The sequence below is a fragment of the Pieris napi genome, chromosome 6, assembly GCF_905475465.1.
Source record: "Pieris napi chromosome 6, ilPieNapi1.2, whole genome shotgun sequence".
Taxonomy (NCBI): domain Eukaryota; kingdom Metazoa; phylum Arthropoda; class Insecta; order Lepidoptera; family Pieridae; genus Pieris; species Pieris napi.
In genome coordinates, this window is record NC_062239.1 from 6106743 (window position 1) to 6126101 (window position 19359).

Genomic DNA, 19359 nt, shown 5'->3' on the forward strand with positions numbered 1-19359 from the left:
AAAAATATGTTTTTTACCATTGTGACTTATTAGCAACAATTGTTGATGTTATTAATAATTAAAATAAAGATTAATTATTAAGAAAAAATATTAGTAATCTTTTTGCCAAATTATCTCAACTAAGGAAAACATTAATAATAAAAATAGAGTAGTAGTTTTTATTTATCTGTATTCTGTGATTACAGATTAGGAAAACTATGACCTATGCGTAATGCATAATGCATTAGTATAGTGTATACTAGTATATTAAATATCTGTGATTTATAGTATGCACTATGCACTATGGCCTACTATTATACTACTATTTTGGCCTAAAGGTCTAGATACCAGGCCATAAACTCCAAAAAAAAAAAAAACTATGCACTATGCGGTGATCTGTGTTATGTTTAACATATGAAATTTACAATATGTAAATATAAATTATTTAAGAAATTACGACAAATACTTGATATTTAGATAATTAAATGCATATTTATTTTAAGATTGTTGTTGACTTAAATATAAATTTGTTTGATTATGTTATAAGTTTTTTTATCTAACTATATTTTTATACTATATTAATAGTATTTTGAAATATTCACTAAATCTATGTAAACAACAGACGATGAACTGCAAATTGGGTGACTCAAGATCTAAACGTAGAAGATCAGAATCGTGTGAAAGAAAAGGCCTTGAATATAGTAAAAGAAGAAGGTCGCCTCGAAATAGTCCAACAAGAGTTTCTCTAAGTGACCCAGAATATTTTAGCTTTTTAAACTATAAGCGAAACTTGAATAAAATAATTCTATACAATAATGATACAAACACAGTTGCAAATAGTATTGATGATTTTTGGGTGTTTGTCAAAAAATATGAAGCCACTCTAAGAAAAGGTCACAAACCAATTCTATCTTATGAATCTGAAGAAAAAAGAGTAAATAATTTGGGAATTTCAGAAACTTTTTCAAAAGGGGATTGTATTAACTTTACATCAAAAATAAAATTTATTGATTCTGTTTATGATGAAGGAAGTAAGAACAGACTTAATGAGAAAATGTTTAAAGTTTTTCTCAACATAATTTCAATTTACATTGATTTTAAAAATAAGGAGAAGTTTGAAAAGCTAAAAAAGCTGAGGAAAGCTCAGAGGGACTTACCAGTTGCTAAGTTTAGGTATGATATAATGGCTAAATATTATTTTAAATATACAACATGTATAGTCTTATATATGGATATATAAGACTCTTCCTTGCCTTAAAATTTTATTATTTTTTAATAAAATAAAATCTGTAATAAAGCTAAAGAATTAAAGCTAATTTTATTTTGTGTATGAAGTTTTGCCTTTCATTACACCTGCACCTGCAGATTTCATTACATTACACAACACATGCTTTAAGAACAAGTAGTGTTATTACAGAAGTGATATAGTAAAAGCGGTGCAGAATGAAAAAGTTGTTGTTGTTGCTGGTGACACTGGTTGTGGTAAATCAACCCAAGTACCACAATATTTACATGAAGCTGGTTTTCAAAATATTGGTATGTAAAATTTTATTAATTCGTTACAATTTACATATTAAATTTTATATAAATTTAGTAAGCATACATTTATGAACATTCAAACTGGGAGTTTCACTGAATACATGTATAAATATAAATGAGTAAAACATGATAAAATTGACAATATTAAAAATATAAAAGAGTACTGAAAGTTTTTTACGCCGGCTTTTTCTCACGCCCTACACCCTGTCTTCTTTGCCGATGAGTAGGGATGTCTACAAATTCAAATTTAATGACGTGGAATAAGTGATACATGTATCTTATGTTCCATAATAAAAATATTTTTTTTAATTCATAAAATGCCTTCTTATTTCAGCATGCACACAACCCAGAAGAATTGCATGTATCTCCTTATCAAAGAGGGTGGCCTTTGAAATGCTTGCTCAATATGAAACAAAAGTTGGATATCAAATTAGATTTGAAAAGAGCAGGACTGCTGATACAAGCATTTGTTTTATAACAGAGGGACTTTTATTGCGACAGGTATATTTAAAAACAGCGTTTATAGGAAACAATTATTATGAGAAATACTACCTAATTTTATTAGAAAATTTAAAAACTTTATACATATGTATGTTAAACTTACCAGCTCAATTATTATAGTATTACGATAATCCAATAGATGTCAATGTAACCAAATTAGATTAAGATAAAGACTGATAAGCTGATGAAGTTCTTGAATTTTCTAATAGATGGCGTTGTTTTCAATGTTAACTTTCACATTTTCCTCAATAGGTGGAATTTGTTAAGTTTCTCTAATTCTAAAACGCGCTATCGTTGTGTTTCTGTGTTCGTATATAACCTCTAGGAAACGTAACGAAATCATACTTACCTGGCGTAGGGGACACCGTGATCAATAAGGCGGTTCCCCCAGAGCGAGACTCATCCATTGCACTGCGGATGGGTTGACCTCTGCGATTATCCCTAATGTGGATAACTCGGACGCGTAATTTTTGGTAGTGGGGACTGCGTACGCGCCGTCCCCCCATTAAATTATATTGAATGATTAGTCATTTCATCAATACATGGCACATTTTAGACTTTAATTTTAATTTATAAACAAGAAAATTTTTCTAAATAATATCACTTCTTAGTTGATAGTTCTTAATAATGTTCAATAATCAAATTATTTGAAAGATTAAATGGTGCATTTGAATTTTGACTCCTATAAAATGAAAATGATAGGTAATTGGTAAATATAGTAATGTGTAAGTAATGTACCAATTGTGATCTTGAAGTTAAAAAGCCATGTCATTGAAGACATGTCTCTAAATTTTCGGCGTCTTTTATATTTGCTTTAACAGCCATCAAAGCAAAAATGATGTCAGTATTTAGTCTTTTTCGGTTATTGCTTGCTATTAATTTTGTTTATTAAAAATTCTTTCTATGCATGTGTTAAAAAATTTGAATAGGAATATTCATTTAAAAAAAACTCCCAACAACTTAAATTCAAGTATATGCGGATTTTTTGGGTATTGGAATCTAGACATCACATTAGATAAATGTTATTTTAAAATTACGTACTATGCTTGAAGTTATTTCACGAGAGTTTTGAATTTTTCTGTGATAATTCCATATAAAAAGTGGTTTCTCTTCTTGAGTCTGGTTGGTCGTACGCTTAGATTAGTTCTCTTTCGAGTATTATACTGGTGAAAGTCACCATTTGTTTTAAAATCGCTTTTTTTTTTTGTGTCACCCTACTATTTATAGAATCTTTATTCTTGAGTATTACTTGTAGGTACAAGGGGCTTACTCAAAGATGCCTTAACAGTAGTGTATGTAGAAACTCAATTTGTATTAATATTTTTCAATTAAAAAAGATACGAACAGTAATTTTTATTTCTCACTTTTGCCTGACGGCGTGTGTCAGGCACAAGATACCGCCACTGATTTATTTATTTATTTATAATTGATTACAGATGTCGTCGGAGAACTTGCCGAACTATGATGTCATAATCCTAGATGAAATACACGAACGACACTTAATGGGCGACTTTCTATTGGGCGTGCTCAAATGCCTTATTCACACTCGGACTGATATTAAACTTGTTCTTATGTCAGCTACCATCAATATAAAACTATTTGAAGACTATTTCAGTGCTGAATCTGCTGTTGTTATTCAAGTAAGTAATATTTTAAAATATATGCTATGTTATAGTGAAAAGCTCCTTAATTAGATCTGGGTGTGTTCTCCGGATAAATAAATACTATAGCTTAAATAAAAGCTTCTTTTTGATCATTTTATATTAATTATCGTGATTTTGTTAACCTTTTGATTGGCTTTTAAATTTAAATTTAATTTTTTTTTTAGATTTTACTTTATTTTATTTTAGTTACAGTAACGTGTTATTTTGAGTTTTTTTTGTTAATAATTTTTGCATTTCTTGTACTCTACCCTCTGTAGGTGTTTCTTTTTTATTGTTCCACATTAGGGTTGCCTGGAAGAAATCGCTTGTTAGCGACAAGGCCGCCCGTTGCCTTATAACTTTTGTAACCTGCTTTTTTATTTTTGTTATGTGTATGTTTTTGAATGAGGTAATAAAGTATAAATAAATGAATACTATAGACTTTTGTCTATTGTCTCTCACTCACACATACACACTTTTAATCTACTACAATAGTGTATCGACGTTATTAAATTTTGCTTCACGCTTAAGTCAAATACGAAATACATTCGTCGAAGACCAGTCTCTTTCCAAGCGGCTTGATCCCTTGGCGTTGCGTAGAGTTGTGAGGTCTCTGCATCTGCTACCGCCGTACCATGGAGAGTGTTCAGAGGAGTTGTTCAGATCAATACCTGCAGCTGAGTTTCATCATTGGACGTCGAGGCAAAATACGAAATTCCACCCGTATCACCTCGATGTCCGTCGTTCCACAACAGCCTTGCGATTCTGTAACTCACTTTTCGATAAGGAGGGAGTTTGTAGTTTATTGTTTATCAGAATGCCAAATCAAAAAAACTAGCAAAAAAGCTTTAGGACTGATTTGAGCGCGGCCGCTGTGTGAGTTCGAAAAGTGAGTTACAGAATCGCAAGGCTGAGCAGTTTTTTAGAGCAGCTGCCCAGTGCCCTGTAGTATTTCCGATGACTTATTCCTTTCTTCAAAAAAGTGCTTACCAATTCTTAAAAAGCCGCTCTCTGGCAATTTGAGTAAACCTAGCCACAGACTACGATGTCTTCTGATTTTTTTTATGGCATCCCAACAAAAATAACGTACATATTAATGTAGTTGCAAATAAGTCGTGTTATACAAATTAATATGTATTGTCTATTATAGGTGCCAGGCAGATTATTCCCGATTGAACTGCACTATAAGCCGATATTAATCGATGATAAACCCACAAGAGATGACCGTCTGGATCCACAGCCGTATGTCCAGATTATGCATATGATAGACAACAAATTTCCAAGTACGTTATTTTTTTAATATCTTGTGAACGTATACTGTTGACAAATAATCTAGGCGTGATGTTAAAGGAATGTTATTGGTCGCGTTAAACTTATCTAGTGTTGGCCTAGTGGCATTCAGCTGCTTCATCATTGAGGTCGTAGGTTCGATCCCCGGCTGTGCGCAATGGAATAAAATATAGTGGGAAAACCGGCTTGCCTTACACCGAAAAAGTCGACGGTGTGTGTCAGGCACAGGAGGATCTATGACTATACCATATACTATATACTTACTATACTGATATTTTTCTCAAATTCCCTTATACATTTTCTATGTAATAATAATATTCACAAATTTATATTTGACGAAGATGATTAATTACTGATTAAGTATTGCCATAATACTAATATTTTTGTCATCGCGATATTTTCTTCATTTCCTAGGTAATGAAAGAGGCGACCTTTTAATATTTATGTCCGGAGTGCAAGAAATTACATCTATTTGTGACGCGGCACAACAGTATGCGGAAAAGAATAAAAACTGGATAGTTCTGCCTTTACATAGTGGACTGTCGTTGATTGAACAAGATAAGGTAATAAGGATTATTTTTAATGTCTTAATATGACATGGATACAAGCCCATTGGCCACTCATTAGACAATACAGTGTTACTATACTAAATAAGAAAGCGTGGCGAAAGAAATTATTAATATACGGGCAAGATAAAAATATTGATTGCGCTCTAATCAGTTATTTTTTATCATTTTGTTGAGGTACTTCCTTAATGGTGTAAATACTAACCATAGTATCTAATACCAACATCAAATGTATTTAAGATTATACAAACTAGATGGCGCTTCATATCTTATAAAACGCGATGTCGTTAGAACGAAAATTTAGAAAGCAATTTTGACAAATACATACTAACATCTCTAATTCTCTAGGCGGTACTCCACCCCGTGACGGCCTAATAGTATAAGATCCCGATATACAACGACCTTCACCGAGATGCTTATTTAATGAAACGTATTTTATATTTAACTAGCTGACCTGGCTAACTTCGTTCCGCCCTACAAACTTATAATATCGTTGTTACTTTAATTTAACTTATTTTAGGATTTCATTAATGTTAAGTATTACATTAATACATCTTTTTTGCAAATACAGAAATGTTTTATTGCTTGCCATTGCGAAAGAAGAATGGCAATTTTACACATTAGGCATCTTCTCTCTAGCGTCAATATGGCGATACTGCATGTTAAGCACTTTCTGATATCCAACATCTTTTGATCAGGATCAAAGCATGGTTATGCATCTCCTCATTCACCTCAAGATCGGAATTTCTTGAACTGACACGAATTCGACGTAAAATGATGCGTAATTTTGTCAACAGATGGCACCATATGGTTTTTGCATTCGTAAAATTAATTTAAAATTAATTATCCGATATTTTATTGCTTATTCTGCTATTCGGGACGGAAACAAATCCAACAAATCAAAAGCCATGGCAATCGGTCCAGCCGTTCTCGAGTTATAAGTGTTGTAACAAACACGACTTTCTTTTATATATATATAGATTTAATATGTCAAAAAAATATTGATTAAAAAAATTTACTACATGCAAATTATAAAAAAAATGTTTTTTTTAAATATTAATTAAACATACTCTGGACTGAAATTTGCTAGGCAACCCATATGGATTATATTTATTGACATATTAAATTAAATATAAAATACGTTTCATTAAATAAGCATCTCGGTGATGGTCGTTGTATATCGGGATCTTAGACCATAAGCCGATGTCTAAGGCTATGTTCAGATGGCAAAAACTTGACGCGCGTTTTCAAATCGCGCGACTAGAGATTATAGTATTTTCATACAACTGTTCACATGTACGCGCGTTAACGCGCGTTAACGCGCGTCAACGCGGCGCTCAGAGAAAAAGTCTCTAGACGCAGGTGATCGCGCGTTGACGCGCGCTTTGATATTAATGTAATGTCCGTTTGCTGTTCACATGAGCGCGCGCTTTCATCGCGATCGCATGTAATTTTGTTAATTTTCGTAATTATATTTTGTTCTCGCATTTAAAATGAGTGAAATTGAAGATATTGACATCGACTTACTAATCGATGAAGTAGAAAAAAGGTCAGCAAGTTGGAATATAGCAAATTTGTATAAAAAATATAATATAATTTGTATTTTTTTTTCAAAATTGGATGAACCCAATGTGTACGTTTTCTTTTTCTATATTTTTCTTTATAATATAACCACAAAATAATAGCCTCTTCCACGTCCATTTTCTACGTTCTACCGAACTAGACTGACGAGTACTCTCGCAACGCGCGTTAGGGCTCATCATCTGAACGCTCTTCAAATTTGATCGCGCGTTGACGCGCGTTAACGCGCGTTACATGTGAACATAGCCTAACAGTGCGTCCATACTGAATGCGCGGTGACTTAGGCCTAAGGCGGGCGCGGCGAGCGGGTCGTGCCGCGTGCGATGGCCACAGTGATGCACGAGTTCTTGAAGCGCTTCAACGTATTTCAGGTGTTGCAAACTATGGACGAGGATTTGCTATTTTTACTAGACAATTCGATACTGGGATGGGAGGTGTTGAACACTAGAGATGGTGTGCACGAAATAAATAAAAACAGAGGAATATCTGGTGAATTTAATATAATATATGTATTATATTAAACTTACCTTTGCTTCCAGGAAATTGTTCTTTTATTTCACTCCATACGTTTTTTATTATTGTACAATTAATGTGGTGTGGATGTTAGCTCTGTCATATAAGTGGTTTAGATTGAATGGCACTTATAAACATTTCAGTATTTTTTATTTTCGAGCGACAAGACCGAACTAGTTTGTTACCCCCGCACCCGCGCCTTGGGTCGCTCGCAGATTAGGCCCGTAGTGTGGCCAGAACGCGCGGATAGGAGCAATTGAAAACTACGCCCGCTGTCTCGCTCGGTCCCGCCGCGCTAGGCCTCCGCCTCAGTCACTACAATGTGGACGTAAAGGCGCGTTTCATATGTTTGATACTTCGCGCCCGTCGTCGCGACCGCGCTAGACTCGCAGTGTGGACGTACACTTAGTCTAGTGGGAGACGCCCATATCGAGTACCGACTGTGCTCGCCATAGTAGCCCGAGCATAACTGTCAAGTCGAGATTCGATTCCAAAAAAACATCTATTAAATTTTTTTTACTGCGTAAAATAATTAGCCCACGTTCAATGCTATAATTTTCATATCTGTACATTTAATATCAAGCTATTGGATTGTTACGTTAGGTTTCTATATAGTTTTTCTGGCAAATTATATTAACTTAAATTAATCAATCTTGAATATAGATAATAAATAAAATGCTATGAATATTTTATACTGATTGATCTTTTAAGGAGGTTATAGTTTTCGTTTATCAAGTGGTAATCAATAAAGGTTTAGCTTAAGCTTTGTATGTCTTTGAAGGTATTTGACTACCCTCCGGAAGGAGTGAGGAAGTGCATAATTTCTACGAACATAGCTGAAACATCAGTCACCATAGATGGTATACGATTTGTTGTTGATTCTGGAAAGGTAAGTAAAAACTTTTTGATGTTTTTTTGTTCTAAAAGCGATCTTATAATTTTCATGTTGATCATAATATTCTACTTAACCTAAAAAAGTGCTGCCCACTGAGGAATTTAGGAACCAATTCGACTTAGGGTCCTTCAAGAAAAGAGCGTACCAATTCTTAAAAGACCGGCAACGCACTCGCGAGCCCTCTGGCATTGAGAGTGTCCATGGGCGGCGGTATCACTTTACATCAGTGCCTTCTGTCCGTTTGCCCCCCGTTCTATAAAAAAATAAACAAAATAATATTAGTTCGTGTTTCTTATTATGCAATTTAGGTATACGATTATTCAGCACGAGAGTGATAGAGACAAAACATTCAATAGCTATTTAAGGTTTATAGTACGTTATTAATCTTGATTAATGAAATCCGTAAATAACACAGGGGGGCCGAATGTTACCGGCCATAGACACTCAATCTCAAGTCGTGCTTTTGCATTTATCTGTAACATTTTTCAGGTAAAAGAAATGAGTTATGATTCGTCAACTAAAATGCAGAGATTAAAAGAGTTTTGGATTTCGCAAGCAAGTGCTGATCAGAGAAAAGGAAGGGCTGGAAGAACAGGTGAGATATATTGGATGATTTTTTTATATCCTGAACTATAAAATATTATCTGCAAATTGCAAAGATTTCTTTTAATATTAACTATTTTTTTATACTCAATTGCCGAATGGTAAACAAAAATATTCGTAATTAAATTAATATTTCGCTTTGTCAACCTAGGGAGACCCCTTGATAAAGAATTGAATTGTACAATTTTTTTGTTGCGTACTATAAAAGAACTTAATATGACAGACATACAAATTCGATTAAAACATTATAAAAATTAATTTTGAATTATATTACTGTACAAACATAATTATAATAATTTATTCTATTTTGATAACACAGATCCATTTTAGTTAGTAAGTACAACTTAAAGACTAACTTTAGTACCAATATCAATTACAAATAAAAATTTAGAATGTAATTTATAAATATCCTACAAATCTATTCTGGGAGCGTCTGATATAGTCACAGAAATTTGGAATTCTTTTGCGTAGAAGATAGGACAAAACTTTTTTGGCGTTCAATGATTGTCTACGTTCGTTTTGGTTTGCGTCAATCGTTTTAGGGGCTGTCCATTAATCACGAAATATCACAAGGTGGAGGGGGGTATAGTAAGATATCACGTGTACTTATTTTTTCGTCAAACGCGTGATTTCTAAATCGAAAAGCGGCTTAGAAAAACGATCAGTAGATCGATTCTCTACAGTGCCAACAACTTATTTGCAAGATGCTTATCTAGTTGTTAGTATTGAGTAGTCTTGCTAATCTGTGGCAATGTACATTAAATATGTTCATGTACTAATACAATATATGTTTTTCGCATTATTACACCATTCCTATAATATTATTTTTATGCCAGTCAAAAACAACCTGCAATCTTTCTGTCTAGACATTTTTATCATGGTCCTTAATTTTCTAGAATAGGATTAGATTATACTTTATACCGGGGTAGTCTCAAATCTCACCACGTATCACCATGGGGGAGGCAGGGGTTAAATTTAAAAAAAAACATCACGTGATTAATGGACAGCCCCTTAGTACCTACTTTCAAATATCGTGTGAAAATTTAGGTCCCGGTGTCTGCTACCGTATATACGCCGAGCAGCAGTACAACGATATGGATGCCTTCAGTACTCCTGAAGTGTCCCGGGTTCCTCTGGCGTCTTTACTGCTTCTCATGAGCTCCTTGGGGGTGAACGATGTTAGGCGGTTTCCATTTATAGACGCACCTCCAGAAGACGCAATCGAAAATGCTTTATTGGAGTTGAAGCAGCATGTAAGTGAGATTTAAGTTAAACGTGCAAATTTTACTTAGATCTAGAAACAGGTAATTTTATTCTGAAAGGAATTTAATGAAATTTAACGAAAAAGCTGTCGCTGTCCATGTTCGCTGAAATTTTTCATTATTTTTAACTTAACTAATAACTAAGCCATTTTAATTTGTTTGGCTAAAAATAAATAAATTTCATAAATGTTTTTCTTGGAATTTTCAATAGATTAGTTTCTTAAAACCTGAAATAATGAGCGAAAGGCTCGTAAGTAATCCTTTGGAGCCTATTTGTTTATATCCAAGTTGGAAATCTATTACGCATCTCCTGGCTCCGTAGGTATATGGGACTTGACCCATACCAGAATTACCAGAATCAGTATACCCACTAAAACCACCTCGGGTAGTTCCTACAAGGCCGCGTTGGAAAGATTCCGGGGTCACTCTCGCATTCTACCGGGGTCTCATCGCCATACTTGTTACACTCAAAACCTCAGCTGCAGTAGGCACTACATAGGCAGTAGAAGATGTGCATATGTTCTCCTATTTACTCCGACATTCTGTGCCAACCTCCCGAAAAATTTCTTTGCTGAAAATCAAACCAAAGACAGAATTAAATTCCTATGCGCTTACCAAACCCTTGGCTTAATCTATTGGCTAATTTTTTTTTAGGGGGCCCTAACGTCAAATGAAAAACTAACACCACTAGGCAAAGCTTTAGCGAACTTACCAGTGGAGGTGTCTTTGGCTAAAGCTTTAGTGATTGGAAGTGCCACCTTACCACCCAATAAGTTGGACTCGGCGCTTGCGTTGACTGCGGCTTTGGGAATACGATCCATTTTTACGACGCGTGCGCATCGTGACTTTGAGTGTGAGGTTAGTGGTCCGTATGTATGAGTGTATGAAGGATTTAATTATTTCAAATTACTATAGAAATTAGATTGATATAGTCTATCAACAAACCCAATTAAAAAAATATTTTTTTAGCAAAAATATTTTTATTTCCCCGAACACAATCTAGAGTTGATTGAAGGTAGTATTATAGTAGAGAATAGTAAGGAGTATAAATTATTTGATAAATGTTATAAATCACATCTTCGAAAATAAAAATATATACTTGATATTATTTATAATATAGTCCAATTGGCCATTACGTCCAAAAGTAGAATCTGTGTTATTTTTCTTTATTATTAATTATTCATAAAAAACATCATATAGAAATATAAAAAATATATAACTGGGCGTAAACGGGCAGGAGCCTCACGTGATCTTAAGTGATACCGGCGCCCGTAGACATTTACATTACCAGACGGCTCGCAAGTACGTTGCCGGCCTATTAAGGACCTAGTCGAAATGCTACGATGGATTTGATAGTAAACAAACTTTCGAAATCTCACCCTACTATCAAAACTATTTCTTTAAAATTTCAGAATTCCAGAAAACCTGACGAATCAGATCACGGTGATCCAATAACTCTAGTATCGTTATACTGTGCGTGGTTGAAGGAGAAATGTAAGGGTGGAGGGAGAGCCTGGTGCAGACGTCGGGGCATAGAGGAGCAAAGATTGTATGAGCTGACTAAACTAGCTGCTCAGCTTAAGGCGTTGTTGCAGGTGTGTGTTTGCTCTGTGGAAATATTGGTTTAATTTGAAACATTTATTGGATAAGCAATTATGGTGATATCGGGAGTATTTGGGGCACCTCTAAGCAAGGGTTTAAACTTCCTCAAAACGAATTCACATAAATAAGGGGAAAAAAGCGTGTGGTGCCATCTTTGGTCGAAATTTCACACTAATTGTCCATAGACTATAAAGTTTGTATAAACACGTGACGCGTTTAGATTCTTTTTAAGTTCCATTTCAGACAAATATACTATTCCGATTGTTAAGAAATGTATCATAAATTAGCTTAGTTTTGTAATTTCCACTCTAATAGCTAGATGGCGCTGCATTAAATCGTGATGACGAACTAATTACTTTGTTCAAATCTGTGAATTCGCTTGTTTTAATTCGTAAATAAGAATTTAGAAAGGCTAATAACTTGTTTTATTAATGTAATTTGAAGTAATATATATAAATATGTACATAGTTTACTCATTACGGTAGCTACGAAAAATTAAATATAATATAAATTAAATATAATATAATTAAATACTACTATTTTTAAATATAGATAGAAGGGAACTAAAAGGACCATAGGTATTAACTGGCTACATGTAATTTAATTTCAATACTGCAGTAGAAAAAAAATAGGTGTTCACAGTTGGAGTCCAATCAAGTAATGGCGAATCCAATATGGGATCCATACACCTTCCTATAACTGTAGTGTTGTTAGAACACTGACGAAAATTATGCCGAAAAGGGGCGATATTTGGATAGTTTATTTTTACACATAGGATTTCTAGTTACGAAATGTATAAAATGTATTATTTCCGATGAACATTGCGATCCAATGTTCCAACTAATAGTAATATTAATTATGTATACATATCCAGTAATATTTATAACAATTTAATTTTCAGGATAATAACCTAATGGAGGCCCCCGAAACAGAATCAATGACATCTACTCAAAGAGCGATGCGACACGGACAGATGAAACAATTAAAAGATATGAGGAGGTAAATTTTACCAATATTTACATAAAATAACTGTCACCTGGTAAACGCGAGTACATAATTCTCTTATTAATGAAAACTCTAAAATGATGTATAAAGTAATAATTAGTTTTATTAAATTATGTTCTCTTAGGATGAAAAGACGATCAGATATTTAGTCTTTGAAAAAGCAGGTAAATTTTTAGTCACATTCGAAACCGTTAACTTAACAGTAATGTATGACTAAAAACGATGGCTGACCATGCGTCATACTCGTGAACGGGTGCTGCTTGTGGTGACTGGTCGTACTTGAATTCGTGTATTCCATGTGTTGGTTATTTTGACTATGTGTTTGCGTGTTGTTCCCACAAGAATGTAAGTGCGTGCTCCTATTTCATCATGCCTCCTGCTGATAGAGGACAAATCTTTGTTTTTAATTTATTTTATTATAATTTATTACTTAGATGTCATGTGGAACATGGTGTAATGGTTGCAGCTCCTTACAAACGTTGTGTAAAAAAAACATGGCGATTAAAAAGAGTGGCGGAGAGTTTATTGCCAGTTCTTCTCTTCCGTTCTACGCCCTTGATTTGAGATCTGGGACTAAATGTAAAGTTAGAAGCAATTCATATACATTTCTTTTTTTGACGTTCATAAGTGTACATTGTGTTACCTAAATGAATAAATGACTTTTGACGAGAGCAAAATTTGATGTTTGCTTTTAAATAACTTCGATTTCAATAAAAAAACTGGAATTATTTCTAATATTTGAATTAGGAACAAAACTATGCCAAGGAGTTTCCATTATTATTTTCTTCTACAATTTCTATAGTCTATCAATTATACTGATCTGTGGCCCCGTCCGCGTTGCGCGTTTGCCGCTTTTTATACGTGACAATAGATTTAGACATTTTTGTAAAAGTTATTAAACGGATAAAAACGTGATTTATTACAATTGTACATCACAGTGAATGTATTGATAGCTACATTTAGTTGACAGATAACTATTTGATATTATTAGAGATTCATAAAAATTGTAAACATATAACGGAATAATGCAAATACTCGCCAAAAGATGACTGTTTTCAGTCTGGTTTTGCTATTTCTAATATCTAATTGTAAAAGAACGAAACGAGATTTGACACATTAATTTAGGAAATATTGATGAAGTATTTTGATGTGTAGTAATTTAACCAAAGGCAATTTTAAGTACAATCACACAGAACGATTGTTTTTTTTATGAAACAATATTTTTTTACTTTTATTTCCAGACAGTACAAGCAAAAAGCGGCTGAAGACTCAAAGAAACGAAAGCGCTTGAAAGTTGACTCTTGGGAAATAGTTGACGATAAAGATGACAACAGTATGGATATAAGGGATATTGAGTTTCGATTAAGTAATGATGCAAATAGAATACAATCTTTGATTAACGGTTCAAGTACGTCCAGTGGGAGGGACCTGGCTATGTTGAAGGTAAATATATATGGCTCATTTTTATATTCAATTATTTATTTGTAAGTCCTTAAAATATACAAGAAAATATGACATCACAAATTTTACACACATACACATCAAGTATTTTAAAACATAAAAAAATAACAAGGAAAAAAATTAAACAAGCAAACACAAAAAAATAACTAAATAGAACCATAAACCTCATTAAGAGCGTGATAAAAAAGTATCACAGCTGTAGAAAAAGTTGTATTATCTGTATCAGTTCCCTTTGTCACTTTTTGACATTCAACACCTTTTGTCTTCAGTCACCGTGACCTCGCACGCTGTGCACGCGAAACGTTGTAATTACATAACTTCAATCCGTTTAAAAAATTTATTTATTATCAAATGTGTGAAATTTATGTCAATAAAAGACAATAAACATATATTTTTCAGATTGTGCTATGTCGTGCTCTGTACCCACAAATAGCCGTCGCCGATGAGTTCAATCATTGCAAGGTATTAATAATTAACTTTTCCCCAGCATTGACCGATTGAAAATAATATATGATACATATATATTATATGTAGATTTTATTGACGCTCTCTAAGAAACTACTGAGCTGATTTTGACACCTTTTATAAATCATAATTGATGTTTTATTCAAAGAATTTTTTTTCTTTGAATTTGACATACTTGACAGTGCTCAAATGGAGCAACAAAAATCAATAAATGTTTAGCTGGAATTCGAACGCACGACCTCCGTTGAGAATTCTCATTTATATATATTTTTCAGTCAGTTTCCGAACAACTATACCATACTTGGAGCAAACCGTTCGTATTTCTTCACCCGACGTCATTCTTTGGCAAGCAAGGCCGAGTGCTTCAACTAGTCGAGGACGACATACAAACAGATATACTTGGGTTTAAAAGCAAGCTCCCCGTTTCATCTAGACATCAGATATTATGCTATTTGTGAGTATATATTTTTTAATACAAATTGTATTGTGTGCAATTTTGTTACAGTGTTCTTTAATAAAAATCCTGATTCCATGATGGGTTATAACTGAATACACATAGCCAGGATCACTATCACTATTCGAAAAAGTCTTATTATCACCGGCCTCTAGATAGATTTTACGAAAGACTTGTTGCGACACCTACAAGCACCTGTAAGCACAGATGCTTACCACTTCGATGACGTCATACCCTCAAAAAGCGCTATCGTAGATATTCCGGTCGTTAAGGATATATATGTTATCGTCGCATGTTCTTAATCGAGTAGGAACCTCCAGTAACTTATGCAAAATATTAAACAACGTAAAGTTCCGTACCTAAGCCGTTGTGAAATGTCTACCGCTATCACCTCCTTCAAATAATGATAATGGGTAAAGACCAGGGTAAACGGCGTGTTAGAAGGAGGAAAAAAGCATGGCTTCGTAACGTTGGGGAATAGACGGGCATTGCAAGAGTTGCTCAATCTGGCACAGGACAAGACACGCTATTGTACTTTATTTATAGAAAATTCAATGTAATACCGTGTTTGTTACTTTACTTTAATACAGCGCCATCTAGCGATAGATTATGAATACTATGATTATTTTCAGTGTTTTATAACGAAATGTATATAAGAGATTTTTATATTATACTAGCTAATCCGGCAAACGTCGTTTTGCCATGTATATCAATTATAATAAAAAAATAGGGGTTGATCGTAGAGGGGTGAAAATTAGGGGTTGTATGTATTTTTTAATGCTGTATCATAAAAAAATAAAAAGTAATCTAAAAATTAAAAAAATAATTTAGGGGTGGACTACCCTTAACATTTAGGGGGATGAAAAATAGATGTTGTCCGATTCTCAGACATACGCAATATGCACACAAAATTTCATGAGAATCGGTCAAGCGGTTTCGGAGGAGTTTAATTACAAACACCGCGACATAAGAATTTTATATATTAGATATAAATTGTTTTTAACGAGTTACTTCATCTATATTCATAAGTATGTAAAATAATCAACGCCATCTATTGAAAGTAGTTTGATACTATCAAATAATATATTGATAATAAAAAAGCTATGGTAATCAATATTATTGTTTTTCAGATCTTTACTAGAAACGACTAAGCCATATATAGTGAATTCAATGCGTATGCCGGCTGCGCAGACGCTTTTATTACTCGCCCATACTATTGACACTAATTTTGGATTTTCAAGGTATGATTGTTAAATTGTCGTATAAAAATATAGCATTATATATTAAGTTGTAGTATGTTCCCATAAGATATATTATATTTCTTTTATAAGTATAATCAGACTTACTTATAAAAGAAATATTAAAAATAAATACAATAGACATTTAATGAAAGATAGAGTGAATTTTATAAATATAGTTATTATAGTAAATGTGAAGTTTGCAATATAATACTAAAATGGCCGCTATTGAATACAAAGTTGACTGAAACAATGTGCGTTCTTATTTGACTTCGAACGAACTGATTTATTGAAAGACATTAACTACTACATGACTTACATACTTAAACACTAGGTGGCGCTAGGTATACTACTTTCTTAATATTTTATATGAACTTACATATAAAATATTAAGTAGAAGAAACTGAACTTGAAATAAAATCGTCATCAAAGTTAAGCAAAATGAGTTACGAGATTTATCTCCTGTATTTTTTTCCGAAATTATTTTTTCTGAAAGTATTTTTTCCAAAGTATTTTTCTCAAAGTATTTTTGTCAAAGTATTTTTTCTGAAAGAATTTTTCTCAAAGTATTTTTTACAAAGTATTTTTTCTCAAAGTATTTTTCTCAAAAGTATTTTTCTCAAAGTATTTTTTCCAAAGTATTTTTCTCGTAATAAAATGTCTCGTAAGAATTAATGAATTAATTGCATTTTCAGAATAATATGCGATTCGTGGCTGTTATTGGAGTTTCCGTACCCTGAGACTGGATTGAAATTATTATACAAAGCAACAAAATTGAGACAAAGATGGGATGCATTAATAAATAGACGGTTATTAGGTGAGAGGGTAAAATAACTTATACACTAACGTACTATTAACATTCATATTGCTAATCCGTGTTTAAAAAGTATTTAAATATTCACCGTTAAACCCAACTCAGACTCTCATCCCTGAGGTCGTAGGTTCGCTTCCCGGCTGTGCACAAAGGGACTTTCTTTCTTTATGCGCATTTAACATCTCGATCGGTGAAGGAATAACATCGTGAGGAAACCGACTTGTTTTAAAAGTCGACGGCGTGTGTCAGGCACAAGAGGCTAATCACCTACTTGCCTATTGTATTGACAAATGATAATGAATCACATACATAAATCTGAAAAAAGTTGTAGTGCCGTTGACTTTTTTAAACTCAATTCAGTGGCTTAATATCAAAATATACTATAATTTTCGCTGAAGTATTTCCGAACCAATTCGACTGAAGGTTTTTCTAGAAAAGCCTGTACAATTCTTAAAAGGCCCGCAACGTACTTGCGAGCCCTCTGCAATTGAGTTCATGGGTGGCTTAAAATTATGTGAATCTTCGAATGCAATAATATTTTTAATGGCCGAAGTTTGAACCCGAAACCTCGGTAACCTAATAATCTAATTTCAGATGCAAATCCAAATAAATCAGTGGAGAGTGAATTAGAAAAAAATAAACCTAAGCTCTCGTATGACGAAATTCAGTACGAATTATCTAAAGACTTTAGTTCATATCTCAATAGCGATGTTTGTTATACGATAAAAAGGCTTTTGCCGGCGGATCTGAAGGCTCTATACAATTGTGAGGAACAACCGAATGTGGACCCTAATCCGTTTGATTTAGAGTTCAAATGTCGACCTCATGACAAAAAGGGTGGAGTTTATATCACGGATAATGTAGTTTTTAATTGGTAAGTTACTAAGAGTATTCGTTTTTATTTATTTATTTGATAAAAGGTAAAAACAATTTATTAACGCAATTATTTACTTTATTTTATTGTTATTGTTCGTTGTTTATAGTAAGCATGGTCATGCGTGTACAGTAAGCATGGTCATGCGTCAACAGTAAGCATAGTCATGCGTTACTTATTTAACCCATGACCATACGAACCTATTATTTAATTTTAAGAAATAAATTATGACAAATCGCGTTTTTATACTTATTTTTTATGTATGTATCGGATAAATTCAAAACTACTCGACCAATATAAACAAATTTCACTATTAAAATGCTATTAATGAGAGACCAAGATATTAAAAATAATAATTAAATGAATGTTTTTTTCAGTATCGTAGATTCAGACTGGAGCTACAACTCTTACCAAGAAACATATTCAATACCGTGGAATTGTCCGAATTGCGGCATAACTGTATGTCTGTCTCCTTTAGAACGACTGCAGCATACCGAATTCACATGTTCCGTGAAAGAAGAGAAAGAGATAAAACCAATTGTAAAGGAAAATAAACCCAATGGAAGAGAATATAAATGCGAGAATTGTAAAGAGATATTGTATATGACACCCGTTGAAATATTGAGACATAAAAAGAGTTGCAAATAGTCTTGTGTTTTATTAGTATTACCGGATTTAATCGCGTTTGTTTGACAGTTAATCGTCAAAACTGGTATTTTTACAACCCAAGTGAGAGGTATGGGAAAAAAACAGTGGCGATAGGCCTCAGATTTCTGTTTCGTGATATTTTTTCTGATTGCCAAGGTGATCAGCCTTCTGAGCCTGATACTCCGCGTGCCGGACAGCTAGGATTGAACCTACGACCTCAAGATTCACTGAAGCCAATCACTAGGGCAATAGAGCTCGTTGACAGCAAAAAATTTTTTTGGATAGTTATAAATAACATTGAAATTTAAATTAAAAATCATTTATTCATTTAGGTAACACAATGTACACTTATGAACGTCAATAAAGAAATACAGATTGAATGCTTCTAATTATAAATTTACTGCCAGTTCTGAAATCAAGGGCGTA

The 19359-nt window shown here is 33.4% G+C and overlaps 1 protein-coding gene and 1 non-coding gene across 2 annotated transcripts; both read left to right on the forward strand.

The window, feature by feature from the left end:
- The first annotated feature begins 555 nt into the window (after positions 1–555).
- Positions 556–18948, forward strand: LOC125050419 (probable ATP-dependent RNA helicase DHX34). Its single transcript, XM_047650266.1, has 19 exons — positions 556–1152; positions 1397–1515; positions 1853–2019; positions 3456–3659; positions 4813–4945; positions 5367–5515; positions 8394–8501; positions 8997–9102; positions 10158–10363; positions 11027–11230; positions 11785–11967; positions 12876–12973; positions 14221–14422; positions 14840–14902; positions 15181–15359; positions 16490–16600; positions 17293–17414; positions 18006–18285; positions 18663–18948. The coding sequence occupies exons 1-19, from the start codon at positions 605–607 to the stop codon at positions 18931–18933; spliced, it is 3453 nt and encodes a 1150-aa protein (XP_047506222.1). The 5' UTR covers positions 556–604; the 3' UTR covers positions 18934–18948.
- LOC125050724 lies at positions 2361–2522 on the forward strand. The gene has a single exon (XR_007117178.1). It is a non-coding gene; the product is annotated as a U1 spliceosomal RNA (small nuclear RNA).
- Positions 18949–19359: the final 411 nt, after the last annotated feature.

What these genes read in the sequence shown, in the direction of transcription:
- LOC125050419 (XM_047650266.1), top strand. Translation starts at nt 605, where the DNA reads ATGAACTGCAAATTGGGTGACTCAAGATCTAAACGTAGAAGATCAGAA. An exon ending in AATCTGCTGTTGTTATTCAA is followed by an intron (nt 3,660 to 4,812) that starts GTAAGTAATATT and finishes TGTCTATTATAG; the next exon opens with GTGCCAGGCAGATTATTCCC. An exon ending in AATAAATAGACGGTTATTAG is followed by an intron (nt 17,415 to 18,005) that starts GTGAGAGGGTAA and finishes ATCTAATTTCAG; the next exon opens with ATGCAAATCCAAATAAATCA.